At 46.7% G+C, this 24,469-nt stretch overlaps 1 protein-coding gene across 1 annotated transcript in view; it reads left to right on the forward strand.

Moving 5' to 3' along the window:
* Positions 1–2,128: 2,128 nt before the first annotated feature.
* RAB18 (RAB18, member RAS oncogene family) overlaps positions 2,129–24,469 on the forward strand; it is a 49,387-nt gene continuing 27,046 nt past the window's right edge. Inside the window, exons 1-4 of the mRNA XM_077268452.1 lie at positions 2,129–2,460; positions 8,705–8,760; positions 10,765–10,826; positions 24,262–24,334. Of these exons, the coding sequence (XP_077124567.1) occupies positions 2,393–2,460; positions 8,705–8,760; positions 10,765–10,826; positions 24,262–24,334 (259 nt within the window). The 5' untranslated portion in view covers positions 2,129–2,392. The remainder of the gene's footprint in view (positions 2,461–8,704; positions 8,761–10,764; positions 10,827–24,261; positions 24,335–24,469) is intronic.

Consider the following 24,469-nt stretch of genomic DNA (forward strand, 5'->3'; position numbering starts at 1 on the left):
GGAGAGAGATACCCTGGACAAAGTGCTGCGCATACTTGAGGAGTCGCATGGGGACCCCACTGACGTAGGGGAACATCGCATGCGACTGTTTCACCGGGTACAACGAGAGGCGGAGACCGTGACCCAATTCATGAACGCCCTTCAAGAACTTAACACTGCTATCAGACGAAAGGACGGTGTAGGGGTTGGGTCAGTTGATGTGGTGCTCAGAGATCAGCTGGTGACGGGACTGCGTGACGCAATGATGAAACAGGCACTGCGAGAGCGCATGCGAGTAAAGCCAGACATGACTTTCTCTGAGGTTGGCAGTGAGGTGCGTGTGCGAGAACAGGAACAGGGAGTGACGGGGCTGGTGGGAAGGGTGGAGAGTGGGGAGGTAACCACCACCGCAGACAATATCCCCCAGTGGGTGGAGGACCTGAGAATGAAGATTAGACAGGTCCGTGAAGAAATGTCGGCCTCCAGAAGAACTCTGGCAGCTTTTTTCGGTTTTGCGTTTTCGTTTTTCGCTCCCCTTCTTCGCAGAGCCATAACTTTTTAATTTTTTCGTCAATATTGCCATGTGAGGCCTTGTTTTTTGCAGGCGAGTTGCACTTTTGTACGCCACTGTTGGTTTTACCATGTTGTGTACTAGAAAACGGGAAAAAAGTTCCAACTGCGGTGAAATTGCAAAAAAAGTGCAATTCCACACTTGTTTTTTGTTTGGCTTTTTTGCTAGGTTCACTAAATGCTAAAACTGCTAAAGCTATTATGATTCTCCAGATCATTACGAGTTCATAGACACCAAACATGTCTAGGTTATTTTTTATCTAAGTGGTGAAAAAAAATTCCAAACTTTGTTTAAAAAAAAAAAAAAAAAGCACCATATTCCAATACCCGTAGTGTCTCCATTTTTCCTGATCTGGGGTCAGGCGAGAGCTTATTTTATGCGTGACGTGCTGACCTTTTTAATGATACCATTTTGGTGCAGATACGTTCTTTTGATCGCCCGTTATTGCATTTTAATGCAATGTTTCGGCCACCAAAAAAAGTAATTCTGGCGTTTTCACTTTTTTTCTCGCTACGTCGTTTAGCGATCAGGTTAATCCTTTTTTTATTGATAGATCGGGCGATTCTGAATGCGGCGATACCAAATATGTCTATGTTTTATCTTTTTTAATTGTTTTATTTTGAATGGGGCGCAAGGGGGGTGATTTGAACTTTTATAAACATTTTTTTTTCTTTCTTACTTTTGGCTCCATAGGAGACTAGAAGCTGCCATAACCCAATCAGATCGCTTATATGTAGATGAATTACTCACTTGCTATGAGCACTGAGGTCTCCAGGAGATCTCTGGTTGTCATGCCAACCCACCGATGACCCGCGATCACGTGATGTGGTCACCGGTGTGCGGATTTCTGGAACGATTGCGGGCGGCGCTTGTTAAATGCCGCTGTCACAGTTTATCTGCGACTGTTTATCTTTATGCTGTTTCCCACGCTGTCACACAGATGACAGCGTGGGAAACACCATAGGAAGCCGTAAAAACGCAAACAAAAACTCAGCAAACCCGCAAACATTTTTACGCCTGCTTTTTAGCTGCAGATTTTACTGACTCAATTGAAGTCAATGGGTGAAAAACGCTAAAAATCCCACAAAGAACTGACATGCTACAGAAAAAAACGCACTGCAAACATCAAGGAAAATTACTGCTCACGTGCACAGCACTTCAGGATTCTCACTGTAGCCGGCTTAAGGATTCACTAGCGTATTTGGACCATTTCCGCACGGACAAACTCTGTGAAAACGCACTGTGTGCACACAGCCTTATTGTTTCGTACATTGGGCACTATTTTTATGTGTAATTTTATTACATTGGTGTGATGGTATTGGGGAGAAGGTAAGGTAACGACCTGTAGCATATTGTGTGGTATTTTTGTTTTCACAAAGGCTTCTATATAAAGCTAAATAAAGTACCAAGACTGATTATAAAACGTCAAAAATAAATTGAGTAAATCCATTGCGTTTTGTGTGAGGGAAGACGAGCGTTTACCTTCCCCTCTCCGCCTGTGAGCGGCGCCTCCTCACACTGCTATTATCGCCACAGCAGCGCAGCCTTTATATTTGCGTGCACCGTGCGCCACCTAGCGCCAAACACGAGCAAGCGCACTGTTCCCGGAAACGATGACTCTGGGTTCTAGGCCGCAGCAGCGACGCGGAGTCAATGACGCAGCTGCCGTGACGTGAGCGCGCACGCAAGGGGGAGAATTCCGGAAGTGCTTTGGCCGGGAACGCGCTTCCCTCAGCTGTTGTTGTGCGGATTGCTCTTTCCCGCGGACGCGCACAGGGTAAAGAGAGCGGCGGGAGCGCGCAGTGTTGTGCTGTGCAGAGCCGGAGCGGCGGCGGCCCCAGGATGGAGGAAGACATACTGACCACCCTGAAGATCCTGATCATCGGGGAGAGCGGGGTGGGCAAGTCCAGGTGAGGAGAGGCGTCACGGGGGTCTGCGAGGACTGGGGCCTGGTCTTTGGGAGCAGGGACATCTGTCAGGTCGGTGTGGGCTCACTGCTCAGGACTACAAGTCCCAGACTGTCAAAGTATGCTGGGAGTTGTAGTCCCCCAAGTTGTACTTTCTTGATTTTGCAGGTACCAGCACTCTGTGCCCCTCAGTTTATTGGGGGGGGGGGTCTTGATTTAATTAGGTATTAATACTAATTGATGTAGCAGAGCCGGATCTGTAAATTGCCCCTGTGTCGATGGTCAGAGACATAGCAATGCGTTTATTCCACCTGCAGTCCTATGTAAATACTCCTCCGAGCTGATTTTTCACTGTAGGAAGTGACAACATTATTTGCTGCCCTAGCAGCCACCCCACCCGGGCCCATTGTCCACACACACACACGCGCACACCCGCCCTGGCCCATTGTCCACACACACACACACACCCCACCCGGGCCCCTTGTGGCCACAACCCCCCCCCCCACCCGGGCCCATTGTCGACACACACACGCGCACACCCGCCCTGGCCCATTGTCGACACACACACGCGCACACCCGCCCTGGCCCATTGTCGACACACACACACACGCACACCCGCCCTGGCCCATTGTCGACACACACACCCCACCCGGGCCCATTGTCCACACACACACACACCCCCACCCGCCTGGGCCCCTTGTGGCCACGACACACACACACACCCCCGCCCGGGCCCATTGTCGACACACACGCACCCCCGCCCGGGCCCATTGTCGACACACACGCACACCCGCCCGGGCCCCTTGAGGTCACACCCCCGCCCCACCCGGGCCCATTGTCGACACGCACGCACGCACACCCGCCCGGGCCCCTTGAGGTCACACCCCCGCCCCGCCCGGGCCCCTTGTCGCCACACACACCCACACTCCCCCGCCCGGGCCCCTAGTCGACACACACCCGCCCGGGCCCCTTGCGGCCACCCTGACCCCACCACTCCCCGCCCCTTGCATACACACCCCCACTCCCCCCCAGGCCCCTTGCGGTCACCCTACTCCCCCCGCCCGGCCCCCTGCTGTCATGTCTTGTAAGCCCGTCCTTACTCTAATGTCCTCATACTCTTCCCTCCATGGCCTCGTTCACACGTCTGTCTTTTATGGGCACAGCCTGTACCTGTTATAATCTATGGGGCTGTTCACATGTCCGTGTTTTTTGACCAATCGAGTGTCCACAAGAGATCCCAAAATTTAGACAAGGCAGTTTTTTTTTATCCGAATTGTGAGTAAAACACATCCAGTCCAATCAACGCTGGTTAAAAAAAAAAAATCTCACCGATGCCGTCAGTTCTGTCTGTGGGAGAATTTTTTTTCATGTTTTTTTTTATTTTCCTATGAGGAAACCAGATGTTACACTGATGGTCAAAAATGGATGATAATCGGATCAGTGCACGGATGACAAAATGTTCTGTTTTTTTTTTTTTCTTGTACACAGACATAACCTGTCATGTGAATGAGGCCTCCTGCTGAAAACCTGCTTCCCCCCCCCTGTACAGACATGAGATTACTGATGTCCACATGCCGTCTCCCCTGACCCCTCCATGACCATATGCCTTTTTGGGAAAGCTGGAGTGAGCACATGGTGGGAGAGATCTAATCAGCCAGCAGACACCAGCCAGCGCTTCTCTCGGAGCACAAACAATAGGATTAGATCACCATAGAATTTAAATTTTAAAAGTATTCTGTCTGTACATTTTAGATCTCCACTAGTGATGAGCAGATGTGCTCAGATGAGGTGTTATCTATGCATGCTCGGGTGCTAACAGACTGTCTTCGGCATGCTCAAAAAATATGTGAGTCCCTGCGCATCTCGCGGTTGTTTGACAGGCTATCCCTGCATGTGTTGTAGCTGTTGAACAGCCGGGAGACATGCAGCCACGAGGACTCGAATAAAGTTTTTCGAGCACGCCAAAGACACTGTTAGCACATGAGCTTGCTTAGATAACGCCTCATCTGAGCACATTTGCTCATCACTCATATCCATTATTTCTTCTCGTTTATGTTCAGAACGGGGAGAAGGGAGTAAGTTGTTCTGAGACATTTCCCGCATCAATTCATAAGAACAAAAAAAATCGGACATGAAATCCAATATGTCCGACAGCGCCAATCCTACTGAAATTTCCAGGTTTATTGCACCTATTGAGGGTAACAGAGCGGCCTCCGAGAAGATTCATCATTTCTGAAGTGACCAGGGTACTTGGCACAGTGGGATTATGGGCTCCATGTCCTTTATACCATTTTATTAGGATTAAAGATTTAGATCATTTATTGCAGTGTTCTGTAAATTTCTCCCAACTCACATGGCAGATATTGTCAGTGCCCACCGGCCCTCACGTCTTGCGTATAAAGGCCTCACTTGGACGTCTGTGTTTTCCGTACATGTCCAGTCCAAAAAAAAAAACTGGTAAATTGTCTCTTAGATCCAATTTGCAGCTCTAAATTGCTCATTGGCGCAGGAGAAGGTTTTTTTTATGGAAGTAAATCAGTACTGTAATGGTAAAGACAGACAAAATGCTCAAAAGGAATAGATTGCTCACGTGTAAAAGTAATGGAACGAGCCAATGAGGCAGGAGGAGGTGGCCATTGACTGATGCTTTTGAAGCAAAGCATTAGGTGGAACCCATCAGTATTGTGTACGGTCATCATTGCTTTTCTCTATCTAAAGCTGTCGGCCCAATACCCATTGGGGTGACGGCTGTTCCTCTTGCCCCATCTCGTACATGTCTATGCGCACAGGTATTTGGAATGGGGGGAGGGGAGTTCACCTGCGGTCAGAGGTGTGCGACAGTGATATTCTTGGGAGCAAAAGGATCAGCGTGTTAAAATTAAATGGCTGGATCCTTCTGTCCTGCCAGCTATTCACAGGCCAGTGTTTGGTCAGTACTAGTGATGAGATGTTATCCGAGCATGCTTACGTGCTGACCGGCATGCTCAAAAAATATGTTGAGTCCCAGCGACTTCATATCTCACGGCTGTTCGACAGCTGCAACACCTGCAGGGATTTCCTGTTAGTTAGACAATCCCTTCATGTGTTGTAGCTGTCGAACAGCCGTGAGACATGGAGCCGCAGAGACTCAAACATGTTTTTCGAGCACGACGAAGTCACTCGATTAGCATCCGAGCATGCTCAGATAACACCTCATCAGAGCACGTATATATGCCAAAACGAGGCGTGGAACTATCAGTTTTTGTTTTTGGCATGCAAATACTAATTAATAATGCTGAAGTGTGAATAAAGCCTTCGGGAGAGTCCAGAAGCCCCCGTTACACATTAGGTGCCGAAATCTCCCGATGCCTCAGCGTTGATCTAGAGTGCTTGCAGGGGAATTGAGGGTTGTCACTTCACCAGTCAAGCAATGGGGGCTCATCATATAAGTCTTCAGTGGAAGCCCCCATTAATCTGCACTTGTCTGTATTGTGCACAGTGCAGTAGGTGAATAGTGAGCATTATACCGTGTATTCAGTGCAGCCACTAGATATCACAGGGTGTATTTGTGCCGCCTTGTAAGTGTCCTCAATGGGTTCTTTATAGATGAAGTTTTCGGCCTCCTTGTATCTTTTTTCTTTCTTGCTGCGGATACTTTTGGTTCAGGCTGCTGAGTGCTGATGTGGCGGTTCGGTATGTCACATTTCGGCAGCGGTGGGAGTCTGTTACTGAGAACCTTCGCTCCTATGTGAACCCTTCATGTACTGATGGGAATAGACTCTGGATAGTGACTGTCAGCAGCGATTACATGGCATGTGAACCACCATATGACGGCGATGTCACACATACAGCTGTCAGGTACAAGTCATTACTAGTATCTACATAATCATACCTGCTGGGAATTAACCCTGCGAGGGGAGCCGGGCGACTCACAAAGCATGGGAGTATAAGGAAGGGTAGTAGTGAAATTCCTGTAATCCGGCATCCAGTAATGCACAAGGTCATTTATCTTTTGGCTTTTTTTCTGGAGCGAGTATTAGCCAGCCTTGTGACCCTCACATCACCATGAATGGGTGGGATCCTAGTGCTCATCTCATGGGTTCCTTGCTGCTGTCTGCTGGTGCGTGAGACCCCCATCTGTGAGCCATAGCGGGGAGACTGGTTGGTCCCTGGATGGATATTTACTCAGCCATTTAAAAGTTGTCATAGGAGTAATCTTTAAGGGTATGTTCACAGGTTGTGGATTTGGCTGCAGATCCGCAGCAGTTTTCCATGTGTTTCAGTACCATGTTAACCTATGGAAAACCAAATCTGCAATGCACATGCTGTGGAAAATTCCGTGCAGAAGCGTTGCAGATTATTTTCCGCAGCATGTCAATTCTTTGTGCGGATTCCGCAGCGTTTTACACCTAATCCATTATAGGATTCTGCAGGGGTAAAAATGCAGGTGAAATCCACACTAAATTCGCAATAAATCCGCAGGGAACCCGCATGTAAAACACATGTTATTTTACCTGCAGACTCCGCAACGTGTGCACATACCCTTAAATGAGCAAAACTTATTGGGCAACGTACTGATGTCTTCTTGTCCACCTGGTAGCAGCCATGATCCAGCTGAGAGTCCCGCAGTTCTTAGTCACCTGCCAATCTTCTTGGAGAATTCTCTTTACAGCAGTATATAATCCCTAATAACAGTTAACATGTAAAAGGACGTGATAATTAGTATTATTTCCGAGCAGTCAGATCCAGCCGCTCTCAGTGAGTCACTCTCGTCTTTTATAAGGAGCCTAGAAGCTGTGATTTCCATGGCAGTCTATTGTTAGTGGCCTCCTTTGCTTATATAATGTAATCCCCATTTACAGCCTCGGCCGTTACTGTCGCAGAGCTCACTGTCTCCTCTTCTGACACCTTTGTACTGCATTTGCAGAGAAAAGGTCATCTAGATCAGTCTGTCCTTTCACCGTACATCTGGCATATTATTCCAAAGTGCGTTCTATATATAAATTGCCGGCATGGCCAAGGTGGCGCAATAGTCTGAATTCTCCCAGCACGTTGTCATGTTCAGTCCTAAAAATGGCAGGGCAGAGGCTGGTGCGGCTCACTCGCTTGTTTCCAAACCTTCCATAGCCTTAATCTGCGTATGATGTGCACTGCCCCAGGCTTGTGGGGGTCTGACCACCGCACCCCTATTGATCAGACATAGCAGGAAATCAAGGCGACTTACTATAAATGCCACTTTTGATAGCGTCATTCCCTTTTTATAAAGAAAATGGTATACAAGGATTCTGGAGTTCTGAATTTGTTCTCCACCATGTTCTGTTTTTTCCTAGAAAAAAAAAAATAGAAATATTCCTTTATTTTCATCAAAACAAATTGCAAAGTGAATGAAATAGAAATCCAAGTCACGTCAATATTTGGTGTAAGCGCCCTTTGACTTCACAACAACGACCACTTTTCTAGTTACTTGTGCATAAATTTTGAAGGAAGTCTGCAGGGAGGTTGTTCCAAACATCTTGGAGAACTAACCACTGATCTTCTGTGGATATCACTTGTGCAAATCCTCCTCTCCATGTTATTACAAACAGACCTCTTCCTGATGGTTCTGTCTGATGGATAAATACCTGCCTCTATGTCTCACCATTACACCAGACAAAATCCACAACTCCGTTTGAAGAAATGCAGCCCCAACCTTGCGATGACGCCCCATTGTGCTCCTGTGTTCCTACAGACCCTCAATATTCTACCACTCTCCAGGCCTTCGGCTAACAAATCGGCTTCCTTTACTGCCAAATATTTTAACTCTTCAGTCCAGATTTTTTTCAATGCAAAAAGCCTCTTCACCGAGGTAGGGGTCAGGGACTCTGGTGCCACTTAATGCAATCCTAAAAGTTAATATTTTACATATTTGGGGTAAGAGTCTTGGACCTGTGATTGTGTGATTCCCTTTACAATACACTGCAGTCATTATCGGTCTCCTGTGAAGCCCAGCAATAGACTTGGCTTCATAGATGTACTAATACAGCAGCCATCAATGACCCCCTTCCTCCTCTCCAGTTCCTAACTTACTAAATGCCGCTGAATCACAATTGACAGCGGCATTTAAGAGGTTAATCTTCTGCTTTCGGCGCCAGATCCCGAACCTGCTCCATGCAGTAAATGACACATTTGCTGTAAATGTGGGCTACGGCTCAGCTGACGGCTCCACATTGTTTTGCTAAATGAATCTCTGTATATTGGCCTATACTCATCATGTGTCTTTGTTTTCCAGCCTTCTGCTAAGGTTTACAGATGATACATTTGACCCTGAACTTGCTGCTACCATTGGTAAGTATCTGCTTTGTAAGCGTTCATTTGGAAACATCACTTGTCTGATGACCTTAGAGTAGCTTCTGTCACTTCAGATACTGGATGTAAAGGGGTTATCTACTATCGGACAGCCCCTTCTTAAAGGGAACCTGTCACCAGGGTTGACTGATGAGATAAGACCATCTGCCCCCAACCCGACCTGCAAGACAAGAAATAGACCTTTTATTACTCACCTGCTGGGGTGGTCCGGTCTGGTCTCTCTGGCATCGCACACATGTGCAGACGTTCTTCTCTGTCCTGACTAGGGCAGAGCAAAGTTCTGCGGTGCGCATGCGCTGGGAAAGGCCAAGGAGCCCCGGCGCATGGTCACTGCAGTACTTTACCCTAGTCAGGGCAGAGTAGTACGCCTGCGCAGGAGCACGATGGCGTAGGACACGTTATACACACAAAGCAAGAAGAAGGTAGGCGCCAGACTAAGACCAGCGACACCCATCAGTCCGGACCACTCCGCTGGTGAGTATAATAAAAGTTTTTTTTTTTTTTCTTTTCTTGCTGTTCGGGTGGGGGGCAGATACACAGCATTATAGAATGCTGTATACCAGGGCTGAAAGGTGGTGGTCTTATCTTATATCAGCCAAACCTGGTGATAGGTTCCGTTTAATAGCACAAGTTTTTTGAACAAAATAAAAAATGCATGCTACTTGCTGGACTGGGGCCCCTCTCCTCCCAGTTTGGCATGGAGTCTCCTGATGGTTACAATGTGTCATGTAACCGCTGCGGCCAATAAGCGGCCACTAATCGTCCTCCACCTTCTCTGTTCCATCAGTAAAGGTGTATAAAACAGTAATCTCTACATCTGAGTTCAGTTTCACACATCCATGAAACACGGACTGCAGTCAGACTGCAATAAGTGACTATACCGCCGGGTTTCCTGACCAGAGATTTCTATCTGTCATATATAAAACGCTTAGCTCAGGAGACTCGATGGGTGGGCTGACTATTGAGGTCCGAACACAATGTACTTTATCTGCAGGTAACCTGTCATGTAAAAAATAGCTATTAACCTGCTGTTATGGGGTTAGTGTGCAGGTTAATAATTATCTGAAGCTTCCCGGCGCCAGCACTGAAAGCCCAACTGCCAGGAAGAAATGAATTTTGTTCCTGGCTTTCAGTCATAGAGCCTGCTTTCAGTCAGTGCTGGGTGTGTGGTTCCATGCGCTTCTATGTCTGAAAATCCGAGGCTGCCTGGGGAAATAAATTTCCTCCCAGCAGCGGGGCTCTCGGTGTGGGCACCGGGCAGTTTCAGAGCACTATTAACCTGCAGGTTGAGGGCGTTTTTTTTACAAGACAGATTCTCTTTAAAAAAAAAAAAAAAAAAAAAAAGGTGTCCGGATATTGGCACCCCTCCTGGCAGCTCCACTTCTTGGTTTGATTGTGACATAGGAGTGAGCAGCATGTCATCAATGACATGTATCAAAGGGGCTGGCTGACTTTCTCGTTTCAATAGCTCAGTCAACCCCTTCCTCTGTCTATACAACAGCTAGATTAGCTATTGAAATGAGTCGGCGACTCGGACCCCTTCTTACACAGGACTGAAGGCGCCGCTGCAGACATCTTGAGGTTCGGGCCGCTGTGTTTATAACTGTATTTTTTTACGGTTTGACAACACCTTTAAGATGCTTATCTGCGTTAACTAATTGGGGATCACAATCCTTGATGCGATATATGCAAATTTACCCATCCTAGCCAATCAAATGGTAGTAGATGCCGGCGCACACTTTGCTTGTTTCAGACTCTTTCAGAAATGGAAGGTGCTGCGGTGTTGACCTTCCGGGCCTGGTTATTCTCTGCAAACACAACATCTTCATCCTCTTCTGTGCCTCCGCAGACTGATGTCATCCCTCCCAGCAATGCATGACCTGACTTGTCCCTTAATAAGACAGCTGCAGTTTAACCATTTATTGCACAGAGGACTCTATACCTTTTCACGTGCAGAAATAAAATAACTGATTTGTTTTTCAGGTGTCGACTTCAAGGTGAAAACCATTTCTGTTGACGGTAACAAGGCCAAACTTGCTATATGGGTACGTATGAGAACCCCCGCAATGTTATCTACACGGCCCTCGTATGTAGGCAGTACAGCGATGACGGGCATACCGTCTACATCTTGTCTAGATGTGCCTGGATGACATATTTTTGTGGTCAGGCTCCTGAGATGCCGAGACCTCATTCCTGTGTGGTTAGTACAATGTTGGGTGTGCCAGACGCCATCCTACATTGTTATCACACATTGTTGATGGTTGCAAATTGTAATAACGAATCCTACTAACATTTTACACCTAAAAATTCCCAGCAGGCTTTTTACACATGGAACATGGCTGCCATACGTACCACGCTAAGTAACATAGGACGTGATCATACACTGCACTGTTAACTTCCCATTTCATCTGGCCCATCTTTACCTTGATGGTTGATGCCCATTTTTGTTTCACATGTAGTAAGAGTACAGGAGCCTTTCAAGAAGAGTGCAGAGTCTTGTGTGCTGGCTCTTTGTTCTGCTAGAGGAATGAAACATGTTGGATCCTGGATCAATAATGTACAACTGATACTTTCACTTTGTCACTTACTGGTAAACTGGTTATTTAGAGGAAGCTTTTGTCATCTGTGCGAACATCATTTACAGGAAGAGACAGGGAGGCAGCACTATCAAAGTCTACATCCTTTACAGGGACACAATACTATCTATGACTACTATAATTTATAGTTGGGAGATAGTAGTATATGTGACTACTTCATTTACAGGTAGAGCAGCGTTTCTGCCTCTATCTGGAGAGGCCTGTCTTCTTGTATCTCTTTGTAAGGGATGTTGGCATAGATAGTACTCTTTCCTGGTTTCTCCCGGTGAATGATGTAGGCATGTATAGTATTGCCACCGCCTCTCTCTCCCCCCATTCATTACATAGACCTAGATAGTACTGACCTCTTTTCTCCTTCGCCTCATTGGGGGACACAGACCATGGTGTATGCTGCTGCCACCAGGAGGCTGACACTAAGTATTACAAAGAAAGTTAGCTCCTCCCCTGCAGTATACACCCCTCTGCTGGCTCCCAGCTAACCAGTTCTTGCTTAGTGTCCGTAGGAGGCACACGGACTGGTCTGCTATTCAGACCCAAAGAATCTTTTTACTTTTACCTTTTACCGGACGAAGGGGGCGACGGATTCTTTCATGTTCCGATCTCCCCCGAACCAACAACAGGCGAGCACGGGAGTTTCACCTCTCCGTATCCTCTCCTGCGACGTGGGAAGCCACTGCCTGAGCTGATTCTAGGGGCGACGGGCCCCTTCTAGGGCACCGATCTCCCCCTCCCTTATTAGACGAGCACTGGAGTGTCACCTCCAGTATCCTCTTCTGCAGCCAGGCCTATTGCCGGACATTCAGCCCTGCCCACCAGGTTTTACCCTCGGCTGTTCAGAGGCACAATCCAGTGTGGCGTCCGAGCAGCCCCCACTGCACCACCACTATTAAGAGCAGATGGTACAAGGAGGCGGACGGATCCTCTCCTCCTCCCTAACAAACGGATGATGGATTGAGGTTTATCCCTGCACCGTCCACGCTGCACAGAACAGCGCTGAAACCCACATCCGCGGCGGCTCCATGCCGGGACGCGCAACGATGGTGAGTGGACCCATCTTCAGAGGGATATCCATAAAGGCAGCCTTAGCCACTTTCCTGTGGCCCACCTCTCTGAGGTAACGCTCTGGCCGGCTACAAAAATTTAGCCCCTGGCTTCGGCCGATGTGTAGGCCGCATCCCGGAAGTCTCCTGAAACGCCCCGCTGGTGTCGCCCGCCTGCTACAGAAATTTAGGCCCCGGCTTGGGCCTATTCAGCATCGTGTCCGTCGCTCCGCCCCCCGAGTTGGCGCTTCTCGCTCTCTGCGAGATTTTATCTACTCTGCAGCTCACAGTGGCCATCTTGGTCCACCCGGCCGGCTCACACTGAGGCAACGATTTTTAGCATTAAGGGGGCACAACCACTCTACATCAAGGCATTAAACGCGCAAGTATTCTCCCTTCTTAAAGGCGCATGTAGTATTGTCTGGTTTTAAAGGCGCATGTCCAGTATTGTCTGTTCTTAAAGGCGCAGGTCCAGTATTGTCTGGTCTTAAAGGCGCATGACCAGTATTTTCTGTTCTTAAAGGCGCATGTCCAGTATTCTCTGTTCTTAAAGGCGCATGTCCTGTTTTGGCTGGTCTTAAAGGCGCATGTCCTGTTTTGGCTGGTCTTAAAGTCGCATGTCTCGTATTGTCTGTTCTTTAAGGCGCATGTCCAGTATTCTCTGTTCTTAAAGGCGCATGTCCAGTATTGTCTGGTCTTAAAGGAGCATGTCCAGTATTGTCTGGTCTTAAAGGAGCATGTCCAGTATTGTCTGGTCTTAAAGGCGCATGTCTAGTATTGTCTGGTCTTAAAGGCACGTGACCAGTATTCCTGGTCTTAAAAGCACGTAACCAGTATTCCCTGGTCTTAAAGACGCATGACCAGTACTCCTTGGTTTTAAGGGCACATGTCCAGTATTACCTGGTCTTAAAGGCACATGACCAGTATGTCCTGGTCTTAAAGGCACGTGACCAGTATGCCCTGGTCTTAAAGGCACATGACCAGTAGGCCCTGGTCTTACGTACTTGGCCAGTATGCCCTGGTCTTAAAGGCACATGACCAGTACGACCTGGTTTTTAAAGGCACATGACCAGTATGCCCTGGTTTTAAAGACGCATGACCAGTATGCCCTGGTCTTAAAGGCACGTGACCAATATGCCCTGGACTTAAAGGCACATGACCAGTATGCCCTGGTCTTAAAGGCACGTGTTCAATATGCCCTGGACTTAAAGACACATAACCAGTATGCCCTGGTCTTCAAAGCATATGACAAGTATGTCCTGGTTCTTAAAGGCACATGACCAGCATGCCCTCGTCTTAAAGGCGCATGACCAGTATTTACTGGTCTTATGGGCACATCATCAATACTAAGCTGGTCACTCTAACTGAGCTCCGGAGCCTTCCACCACTCATCCCTAACCGCAACCCAGATATACATGGTCCCTTTCCTACATGGGAGCGTCCGCTAGCAGGGGCCGCAAGTGTTCTAGAAAAACGTACAGGCGTCTGCAAAACGGAAGTTTTCATTTCCTAATCTCTCCCCCATGATTTGTTGAGAACAACGCTGAATATGGATCGCATATTGCCTTGGATTGCAAGAGCTTCAGAAAAGGAGGGACTCTCCTATTTATACCATCAACAAATCGACGAGCAATTCACTGGACAGAAGCCGCTAAGTAGGTTGCCATACCTGGTCTGGTTTTTATGGGCGACGGGTCCTTTTAAGGGCACCAATTCCTCCCACATCTTCAACAGACGAACACATGCAGTGTCGCCTCCATGTATCCTCTTCTGCATCCAGGCCTAATGCCAAACAACCTGCCCTGTCCACCCGGGGACCTCAACTCTGGGGATGTACAGAGGCACACATCTTTGGCGTCCGAGCACCCCCCTTTGTATCAATTTAGGGGATGATGCAAGAAAGCGGACGATTCCTCTCCACGTCCCTGTTAACAGAATGGTGGATCGAAGGTTCCTAATTTTCTACTCTGCACGAAGATGGCAAGAGGCCTGCTGGTTGCAGCCCCGCATTCTGCCACTTGGCAGTCTAACCAGGTGGAATTTCTTGTGGTATACCTACCAGTATCCCTGCCCGATGTATCATCAATTAAAAAAACCACAGACGGTCGGATAGCAAATCTGGTTCGTTCCGTATTGTGGCTTCGGGTTCAGCGCTCTACCCTTCTTTAGCGCCACATGATGTTGCTTGACCAATAGTCTCCTGGTCAGACCTTATCTACTTCAATTCAAATCAAATCTTCTGAGCGGGAGACTAACAAGGGATCGTATTTTTTCTACAGACCCATCCAGCAGTAGAAGCATTGGCCTGGACAGTCTAGATCTAAGGGATCTTGGTTTCACGAAGGAGAAAAGGGAAACTATGATCATTCCTGGACCTCAAACTTCTAACAACCTTTGACAAGGCCCTCCTTTTTAAGATGCAGTTCCTCCGCTCAGCCACTGCTTCAACAGAAAGAAAAAAAAAAAAAAAAGTGGAGTTTTCTGGCATCCATCGACATTCGGTTTTCTTACCCTCACATGTCTACTTTTTTTCCCCTCTACAATTATCTCTTCTCCTTTCCATTCGCGAACAGCATTTTCAGGTCACGACCTTGCCCTTCAGCCTGGCTACCGCACCACAGTGGTCGCAACGCTCATAGCAGTTGTCATGTGCTTCTTGCACCCTAGAAACATGGTCGTCCTGCCCTACTCGGTCGACTTTCTAGCCGCTCTACAGGGACTACGCTAAGTCGTCTATATCACTTGCAATACCCTCTCACTTGGGCTAGCAGCTAAACTTAGACAAGTTTTTTTTTTTTCCTCATTCCCAGCCCAGCAGATCCTCTTTGACGATGATCCTGCACAAGAAGGATGGTAATTCTCTCTCTCGAGTCAAGGTCGTGGCCCTTCAACACGGAGCTTGTGCACTTGATCACTCATTCCCTCGGTTCATTCAATTAGCTAGGAGGGTTCTGAGCAATAAGACGAAAACGGAAGTAGTTTTCTTTTGCTCCGCTCGTTTTCAGCAAGTCAATCAGGCTTTCAAAAGGTAGTCTCTAAGCTCCTTCCTCATCCAGAGCCTTCTTCTGGTCCAATGGTTATTAGGGATACCAATGCCCGTCTTCTTCTCCCGATCATTTCTCTGGGGATCCGAACAGTACGGCTAATCCTACAGCAGGTCCACTGCCCTTAGGCGGGTCAACCATCCGTCTTCAATTTGGATAATGCCACGGCTGTGCCATACGTCAATCATCTCGCAGGTACCCACAGTCAAGCGCCATGGCCGAGGTACCTCGCACTCTCTGATGGGCCGAGATCTATCATTCGGTGATCTCAACAGTACATGTCCCTGGAGTAGAACACTGGGCGGCTGACATATTCAGCCGTCAGGGTTTTTCTCCTCTAGTGAGTGGGAACTTCACTCGGAAGTCTTCCTTCACATCTGCCTTCACTGGAGTACTCCAGATGTAGGTCGGATGGCGTCCAAGCTGAACGCCTATGTACTCCAGTTCATGGTTTGGCTTCAAGATCCAAGTCCATCGCAGCGCATGCTCCGTTTCTTCCACGGTACCAATTTCCATAACTCCTCTTCCACTACGTCTGAGATCTTTTTGGAAGCAGAAAAGGCCCCCAGTGATCCCGGGAGACCCGCACTGACCATGTCAGGTTTTCTCGCTTGCGGTACTAGTATTTCTCCGTCTTATTTCGTCAAAACTGGAAATATGGACCTTCTCGCAGGGAGCCTTCACCTGTAGTTCTTCCCTACCGCATACCGTTAGATCTGGGGGACCTTAATGGTCCTGGGGATCTTACAGTAGACTCCTTTTTCGATCCAGAAAGACTTTACTATCAGGGAACGTCACTCACCTTTTTTCTCTGCGTTCTTGTCATCCTGATGAGTCTTCAGAGCTTGCCACTCTGTTCTTTTCAGTCTTTTTTCCTTATTACCATCAATGCATCGTTGCCCTCAAGCCATCCCCTTCCCTCATTGCCAAGGTGGTTTTGTATTCCCACTGTTGCAGGGGCATCGTCCTCTCATCTCTTTCGGCTCCAGTCCACACAATGGAATGGGTTCTCCATAATCCGGAAGAAGTGAGTGCTCCAAGTGGGTACGTATCGAGGACGGCGTCCTTCCGAAGGTTGGACACTTTGCTTGGGCTTCTCGATGGTAAGTAGGCTTCCCGACGGTCACAGGAAGGGTTTAGCCGTGTTCATCGGCCACGTTAGCCTGGTGGATTCTTTTCACCATCCAGGAGTCCTTCCGTGCTAGATGTCAGCCTATCTCCCTGTCTCAGGGCTCTAGGCACCAGGCGTCGGCAAGCACGACCGCAAGCTTGCGAATTCCTCCAGTCCGCATGCATTCTTGAAGCACTATAATTCACACACTTCCACAGATGTGAGTCTGGGCAGGCGGACTTTGCAGGCCGCCTTGGCGCACTTGTAAGTAGCGGTTACACGGCCTGATCTGATGTTGTCCCCACCCAGGGACTGCTTTGGGACGTCCCATGGTCTGTGTCCCCCAATGAGGCGAAGGAGAAATAGGGATTTTTGTGTACTCACCGTAAAATCCTTTTCTCCGAGCCATTCATTGGGGGACACAGCTCCCTCCCTATTATTAGTTGTATTTGTTTTTATCATTTGATATGTTATACTCTCATATATAATGTGACATGCTATACACTTATATGTTGTTATTGATCTCCTACTGCTTTTGCACCGAACTGGTTAGCTGGGAGCCAGCAGAGGGGTGTATACTGCAGGGGAGGAGCTAACTTTCTTTGTAATACTTAGTGTCAGCCTCCTGGTGGCAGCAGCATACACCCATGGTCTGTGTCCCCCAATGAATGGCTCGGAGAAAAGGATTTTACGGTGAGTACACAAAAATCCCTATTTTTTCTTTTTCTTTTTTTTCTTGTCCTTTTTATTTATTTGTAACTGCACAGATAGTACTGCCTTCCTCATTCTCTTTGTAAGTATTATCTTCCTGTAAATGATACAGGCATAGATAGTGGAGCATGTCGGACTCTTCTTATAAGTGATGTTAACACTGGTGGTACTGCCTCCCTGAAAATTTTGTAGATACAGATAAATGACGTGGGCTTAGATGGTAATGCTTTACTATCTGTGCATATATTGTTTACAGGGAGTGGTGGAGGCAGTACTATCTGTGCCCACATCATTTACAGGGAGGCACCACTATATGTGCCTATATTATCTACAGGGAAAGGATAGCAATTACTGTATGTTCGTCATTCATAGGGAGGCAATACTATCTATTTCTACATAATTACCACAGAGAGACAGACAGTTCTATTTCTTCTTAAATTAATGGGATAGACTGGGGTATGTATTTTGTGCTTGTATAATGTACAAATGGAAGGAAGGCAGTACTACCTATGCCTACATCACATACAGGGTAGAGATGGAGCCAGTCCTATGCATGCTTACATAATTTGCGGGGTAATAGTGCCATCTGTGCCTTCACCATTTACAAAGAGAAACAGGAAGGCAGTACTATCAATGCAACATTTAGTGGGTGAAAGAACTATTGAACACGTCACAAAAGGTGCTGTTGAAATGAAATTTTCACCAGAGATCTGTAACATCCAATCCACACAGGCAAAGAAATCAAACCATAGATGTCTATAAATTGTGTAATAATGAGAAAATGACACATGGAAAAAGTCTTGAACACTCTTACTGACAGTTTCATACAAAAGCCTTTGTTGGTGATGGACAGCTTCAAGACGCCTCCTATATGGAGAAACTAGTCGCATGCATTGCTCTGGTGTGATTTGGGCCCATTCTCCCACACTCTTCACATCCTGAAGGTCCCGTGGGCTCCTTCTATGAATTCTGAGCTTTAGTTCCTTCCATACATTTTCTATTGTATTTGCATCAGGTGATCGGCTCGGCCATTCTAGCAGCTTTATTTTCTTTCTCTGAAACCAATTGAGAGTTTCTGTGGCTGTGTTTGGGATAATTGTCTTACTGAAATGTCCACCCTCGTTTCATCTTCGCCATCCTGGTAGATGGCAGCAGTTTTTTGTTTTGTTTTTTATCAAGAATGTCTCAATACATTTGTCCATTCATCCTTCCTTAAGTTATATGAAGTTTGCCAGGGCTGTATGCTGAAAAACAGCCCCACACCATGATGTTCCCACCTCTAAACTTCACTGTTGGTATGGTGTTTTGGGGGTGATCTGCAGTGCCTTTTGGCCTACAAACATGGTGTGTATTATTTCATCCAAAGAGTTCACTTTTCGTCTCATCTGACCAGATTTTATTCTCAGTATATCACACGCTTGTCTAAATGTTGTTGACAAAACTTTAAACGCGCTTGAACCTGTTTTTTGTTCAGCAATGTGTGGTGTTTGTGCATACAAGCCATGGAGGTTGAGTGCATTACTTACAGTTGTAACTATATCTGCTGATTCCAGGTCTTTCTTTAACTCTCCACAGTTGGTTATTGTCTCTTATACAACTCTTCTGATAATGCTTTTCACTCCTCTGTCTGAAATGTTGTGGGGAGCACCAGGTCATGGCCGGTTTATTGGGAAATGATGTCATTTCCACTTCCGGATTATGGTGCCAACAGTGATCACTGAAGCCTTCGGTAGTTTAGAAATTCTTCTGTAACCAGTGCCATCAGTATGTTTTGGAACAATGAGGTTGCGACGGTCTTGAGTTCACTGGTTTTACCCATGAAGAGATGTTTCTTATGTGGCTCCTTGGTAATGAGATACCTATTTATAGGCCATCAGTTGAACCAGCTGATGTTATTTTTCAGTAAGTGTCAGGTTTGCTTTCCGATTTCTGATAGATTTCAGATGGTGTCATCACTTTCCATGGATTTTTTAACCTCTTTTTTTTTCATGTGCTCAATACTTTTTCCTTGTGCCATTTCTCATTATTACACATAACTTAATTTCTGGACATCTATGTTTTGAATTCTTTTCCTGTGTGGATTGGATGGGTTGTTACCGATATCTTGTGAGAATGTCACGTCAATGACACCATTAGAAGTATATTGACTTAGAAAACTGGTGACGTGTTCAATACTTATTTCACCCACTGTAATTTACAGGTCAAGCGATACAGTTCTATCTATTGCTATATTATTTACAGGGGTGAGAGGGAAGCAATACTATTTATACAAGTCTACTTACCAGTCAGTACTATTTATGCCTACTTAATTTGCTGGGAGAGCCAAGGAGGCAGTACTGTCTGTGCATAGATCCTTTACAAAGCGAGACGAGGCTAGTTTTATATATGCCTTTATAATTTACAGAGCGAGAGATGGAGGCAGTACTGTATGTACCTACAATACTTACAGGGCAGAAACAAGGAAACAGTACTATCTGTGCCTACATCAGTTTTAAAAGACAGTGCGAAAGGCAGTACCATCACCATTACAAATGGAATAATGTTATTTTTCTGGAAGCAAGTTGTGTCTTTCATGTTGACCCGAGTCCACACTTCAGGAGATCAGGAATGATTTCTGAAGTGTCCGCTACCATGCAGGCTCCCGGCATCGGTGTCCTCGCTGGGCTCTGTAGTGCATAGAGGCTAATTTGGAACCCAGGAATACATTTCTGGTTGGCGGGGTCTTTACATCCTGTATAAGTCTTAAATCCACATGGCAAAACCGACTGTAGTTTAATAAATCTTTTCTGTCGTGTAAGAAAACGGATCATTCTTTTTTTTTTTTTTTTTTTTTCAAAGAAAATATTTCAGACTAATTAAATAAAATGGTGTAACTGTATCTGGTGAAGTATATTGCACTCTGTATAACTACTGTGTAAAATCTAAAGCCAGGAATTACTATTTTATTGTAGAAGTGAAATAACTTTCAGAGCATGACCCCCCATAAAATAGGAAAAAGTGAGTTGTGCGGTTGGTTTACATCGAGATTTAGACTGTACCTGTACTTTCTGAGAAACCGATGACGTCATAGAGGCAAATGAGAAGTCGTGATTTGTGGGAGTTCTGATACTGAGGTCCCCCCTCTATCCCACCACTATTAAGTAAGGGGGACACATTCATTTAGGTGAGAGCTGCTCTTCTCTTAAACAAAAAAAGTCTAATCTTTCAAAACATCTAAAATATCTCTCTGAAGTGTAATAAGTTTTCTTAAAGGGAACCTGTCAGTAGGTTTCCGCACCCCCCTAACTGATCTAATCTGTGTTAGGTCGCTGTAATGCAGATTAAATCTGCACCTTGTGACTTTTCAATCTCTTAAGGTACCTTCACACTAAACAACTTTCCAACGAGAACGACAACGATCCGTGACGATGCAGCGTCCTGGTTAGCGATCTCATTGAGTTTGACACGCAGCAGCGATCTGGATCCCGCTGTGATATCGCTGGTCGGAGCTAGAAGTCCAGAACTTTATTTGGTCGCTAGATCGGCGTGTATCGTCATGTTTGATAGCAAAAGCAACGATGTCAGCAATGTTTTTACATGGAGCTTGAACGATAAGTGAGTCGCCGTTACGTCACAGGATCGCTCCTGCATCGTTCTGGAGCTGCTGTGTTTGACGTCTCTACAGCGACCTAAACAGCGATGCTCCAGCGATCTAGTTTAGGTCGGATCGTTGTCTATATCGCTGGAGCGTTGCTTAGTGTAACGGTACCTTTATTCCATTCCTGAGTAATCACTTTGTCCCTGCTATAAAGCTCTCCAGCCTTTCCCTCTATCGCCACCACTGTCCTCTGGTCACTGAGTGACCTGCATTGCCCTGTGGAGATCTCGCACAGGCGAGGTCATTCCCTGGGGCAGCGCAGGCGCAGTCAAGTCCTCATGACATTTTGAGAGGCAAACTATGAATACTCACATGTGCCCGAGCTTCAGGCAGTGGAGTAACTGCAGTCTAATGGGCCCTGATGTAAGATTTGGACTGGGCCCCTCCCTTCCAACTATCTTGATATATAGCCCCATCCTGGTATATGTCCCATATCCTGGGCCCCAGCCTGGTATGTATGTATGTATTCTAAGGGTCACTTGCATCTTTCTGTCTGTCCTTCTTTCTTTCTGTCACGGATATTCATTGGTCATGGCCTCTGTCTGTCAAGGAATCCAAGTTGCTGATTGGTCTCGCCAGCTGCCTGTCATGGCTGCTGCGACCAATCAGCGACGGCCACAGTCCGATTAGTCCCTCCCTACTCCCCTGCAGTCAGTGCCCGGCGCCCGCTCCATACTCCCCGCAGTCAGTGCCCGCTCCATACTCCCCTCCAGTCACCGCTCACACAGGGTTAATGCCAGCGGTAACGGACCGCATTATGCCGCGGGTAACTCACTCCGTTACCGCCGCTATTAACCCTGTGTGACCAAGTTTTTACTATTGACGCTGCCTATGCAGCCTCAATAGTAAAAACATCTAATGTTAAAAATAATAAAAAAAATTAAAAATCATTATATACCCACCTTCCGCCGCCTTTCCCACTCCTCGCGACGCTCCAGTGACCGGTCCATGCAAGCGGCAGGTTTCGGTGCTAAGGGTGACCGTGACGTCATCACAAACCCTGCGCGAGAAGGACCTGCCATGACGTCACTGTCATGTGACTGCGACGTCATCACACCCTGGGACCGCAAGCTGCCGCCTGCACCGCACACAGGCGACAGAACTACAAGGGTACCCTCGGGAAGGTGAGTATATGTTTATTTTTTAACCTGTGACATGTGTGGCTAGGCAATATACTACGTGACTGGCCAATATACTACATGACTGGCCAATATACTACGTGGCTGGCCAATATACTACGTGGCTGGCCAATATACTACGTGGGCTGTGCAATATACTACGTGGGCTGTGCAATATACTACGTGGCTGGGCAATATACTACGTGGCTGGGCAATATACTACGTGACTGGGCAATATACTACGTGACTGGGCAATATACTACGTGACTGGGCAATATACTACGTGACTGGGCAATATACTACGTGACTGGGCAATATACTACGTGACTGGGCAGTATACTACGTGACTGGGCAGTATACTACGTGACTGGGCAGTATACTACGTGACTGGGCAGTATACTACGTGGGCTGTGCAATATACTACGTGGGCTGTGCAATATACTACGTGGGCTGTGCAATATACTACGTGGCTGGGCAATATACTACGTGACTGGGCAGTATACTACGTGACTGGGCAATATACTACGTGGGCGGTGCAATATACTACGTGGGCGGTGCAATATACTACGTGGGCGGTGCAATATACGTGGCTCTGTGCTGTTTACTAATTGGCTGCGGGCAATATACTACGTGGACATGCATATTCTACGTATTCTAGGATACCCGATGCGTTAGAATCGGGCCACCATCTAGTGTATGTATGTGTATGTATATATGTGTGTGTGTATGTAATATATATATATATATATATTTTTTTCTTTTTAATTGATTGGGCACGTTCTACACCTGGGTGACGAGCATTTATAGAAGTACATTTTACTTTCTTTCTCGTTCTTTCATTTTTCCAATCTTTCTTTCTTCCTTCCTTTCTCTTTTTTTCTTTTTTTCTTTTTTTTTTTCTTTCTCTTTCTCCTTCGCCTCATTGGGGACACAGACTGTGGCAGAACAGTAGAGTGCGCGCGCTTTCCTCGGGGCTGAAACCCAGTCCGATCTCTCCCAGAAGCCGCGCCCTCACTATGGCGCGCTAAGGCGGCTCCGCCTGCTTTTCTGGCACTTCTCGTCCGGCCACGGGAACGCTCTCCCGGTGGCCATCTTGGTCCACCCAGCTGGCTCAGAGTTAGCGGTGGACCTCTGCAGTGGGATATTCACATGCTGACAGGCACAGCTTCCGGGAGAGATCGGACTGGGATTCAGCGCCGAGGAAAGCGTGCGCACTCTACGGTTCTGCCACAGTCTGTGTTCCCCAATGATTGGCTCGGAGAGAAGGATTTTATGGTGAGTACATAAAAATCCCTATTTTTCTTTCTCTTTTTTTTTTCTTTCTTTTTTTTCTTTCTCTTTTTTTTCTTTCTCTTTTTTTTCTTTCTCTTTTTTTTCTTTCTCTTTTTTTTCTTTCTCTTTGTTTTCTTTCTCTTTGTTTTCTTTCTCTTTGTTTTCTTTCTCTTTGTTTTCTTTCTCTTTGTTTTCTTTCTCTTTGTTTTCTTTCTCTTTGTTTTCTTTCTCTTTGTTTTCTTTCTTTTTTTTCTTTCTCTTTTTTTTCTTTCTCTTTTTTTCTTTCACTTTTTTTTCTTTTTCCCCAACCCCTGGTGAAGCTGCTACTCCAACCAACGTCCTGTAGATAATGATGCCGTAGTGCGCATGCGCCGGAGTTTTCGGACAGAAGGACAGACGTCCGGTTATATTACAGATCCCCCATCCCCTGTGAGACCAATGCCTTCCTTGCCTTTCCTCTGTGCTGTGGTTTGGACCGGTGCTGATAACCATGATGCTGTGTCCAACCTGCAGAGAAGGTCTGGCAGATGTGGTTTAGATTTTCCCCAGTACTCCCCCCGCCACTTCTGTGGTCATTTTGTAAAAAAAAAAAAAAAAAAAAGAGACACGGAACTAACAGATGAAGGCGGCAGCAGCACAAGAGCACATTGGGTATAGTGACCAAACATCAAAAGTGTACAGTCACAGTTATCCCCTGGGGGTGGAGGTCACACGTATTGTGTGTGAGTGGGTTATGATGAGGAAATGGGGCGGTGTTTTCAGGACCCTTGATGCAGTATACAGGAGTTGCTGTGACCACAATGGTTTAATTTACAGTCACCGCTTGATGCAGTTTTGATTTTCCGGTTTTGTGTCTTTGGGTTGTGTTCTCTTGTTTGCCCACTAGGTGGTGCTATAGCGCAGCGTATTTCGGGCTCTGTATCACCATGTAATATGTGGTTTGTCTGCAGGACACTGCCGGACAGGAGCGGTTCAGAACACTGACTCCCAGCTACTACAGAGGTGCACAAGGGGTTATATTGGGTAAGAATATTACTAAATGTTACTGTTAACGATTTACTGACCAAAGATAGAATTTTGGGAGGAGAGTTGAGCCTTCTGGATCAGTCCAGCATCATCTATGGCGGCAGTGGTCACCTCCAAACTGTAGAAGAATAT

The sequence above is a fragment of the Ranitomeya variabilis genome, chromosome 6 (genome assembly GCF_051348905.1).
Source record: "Ranitomeya variabilis isolate aRanVar5 chromosome 6, aRanVar5.hap1, whole genome shotgun sequence".
NCBI classification, from domain to species: domain Eukaryota; kingdom Metazoa; phylum Chordata; class Amphibia; order Anura; family Dendrobatidae; genus Ranitomeya; species Ranitomeya variabilis.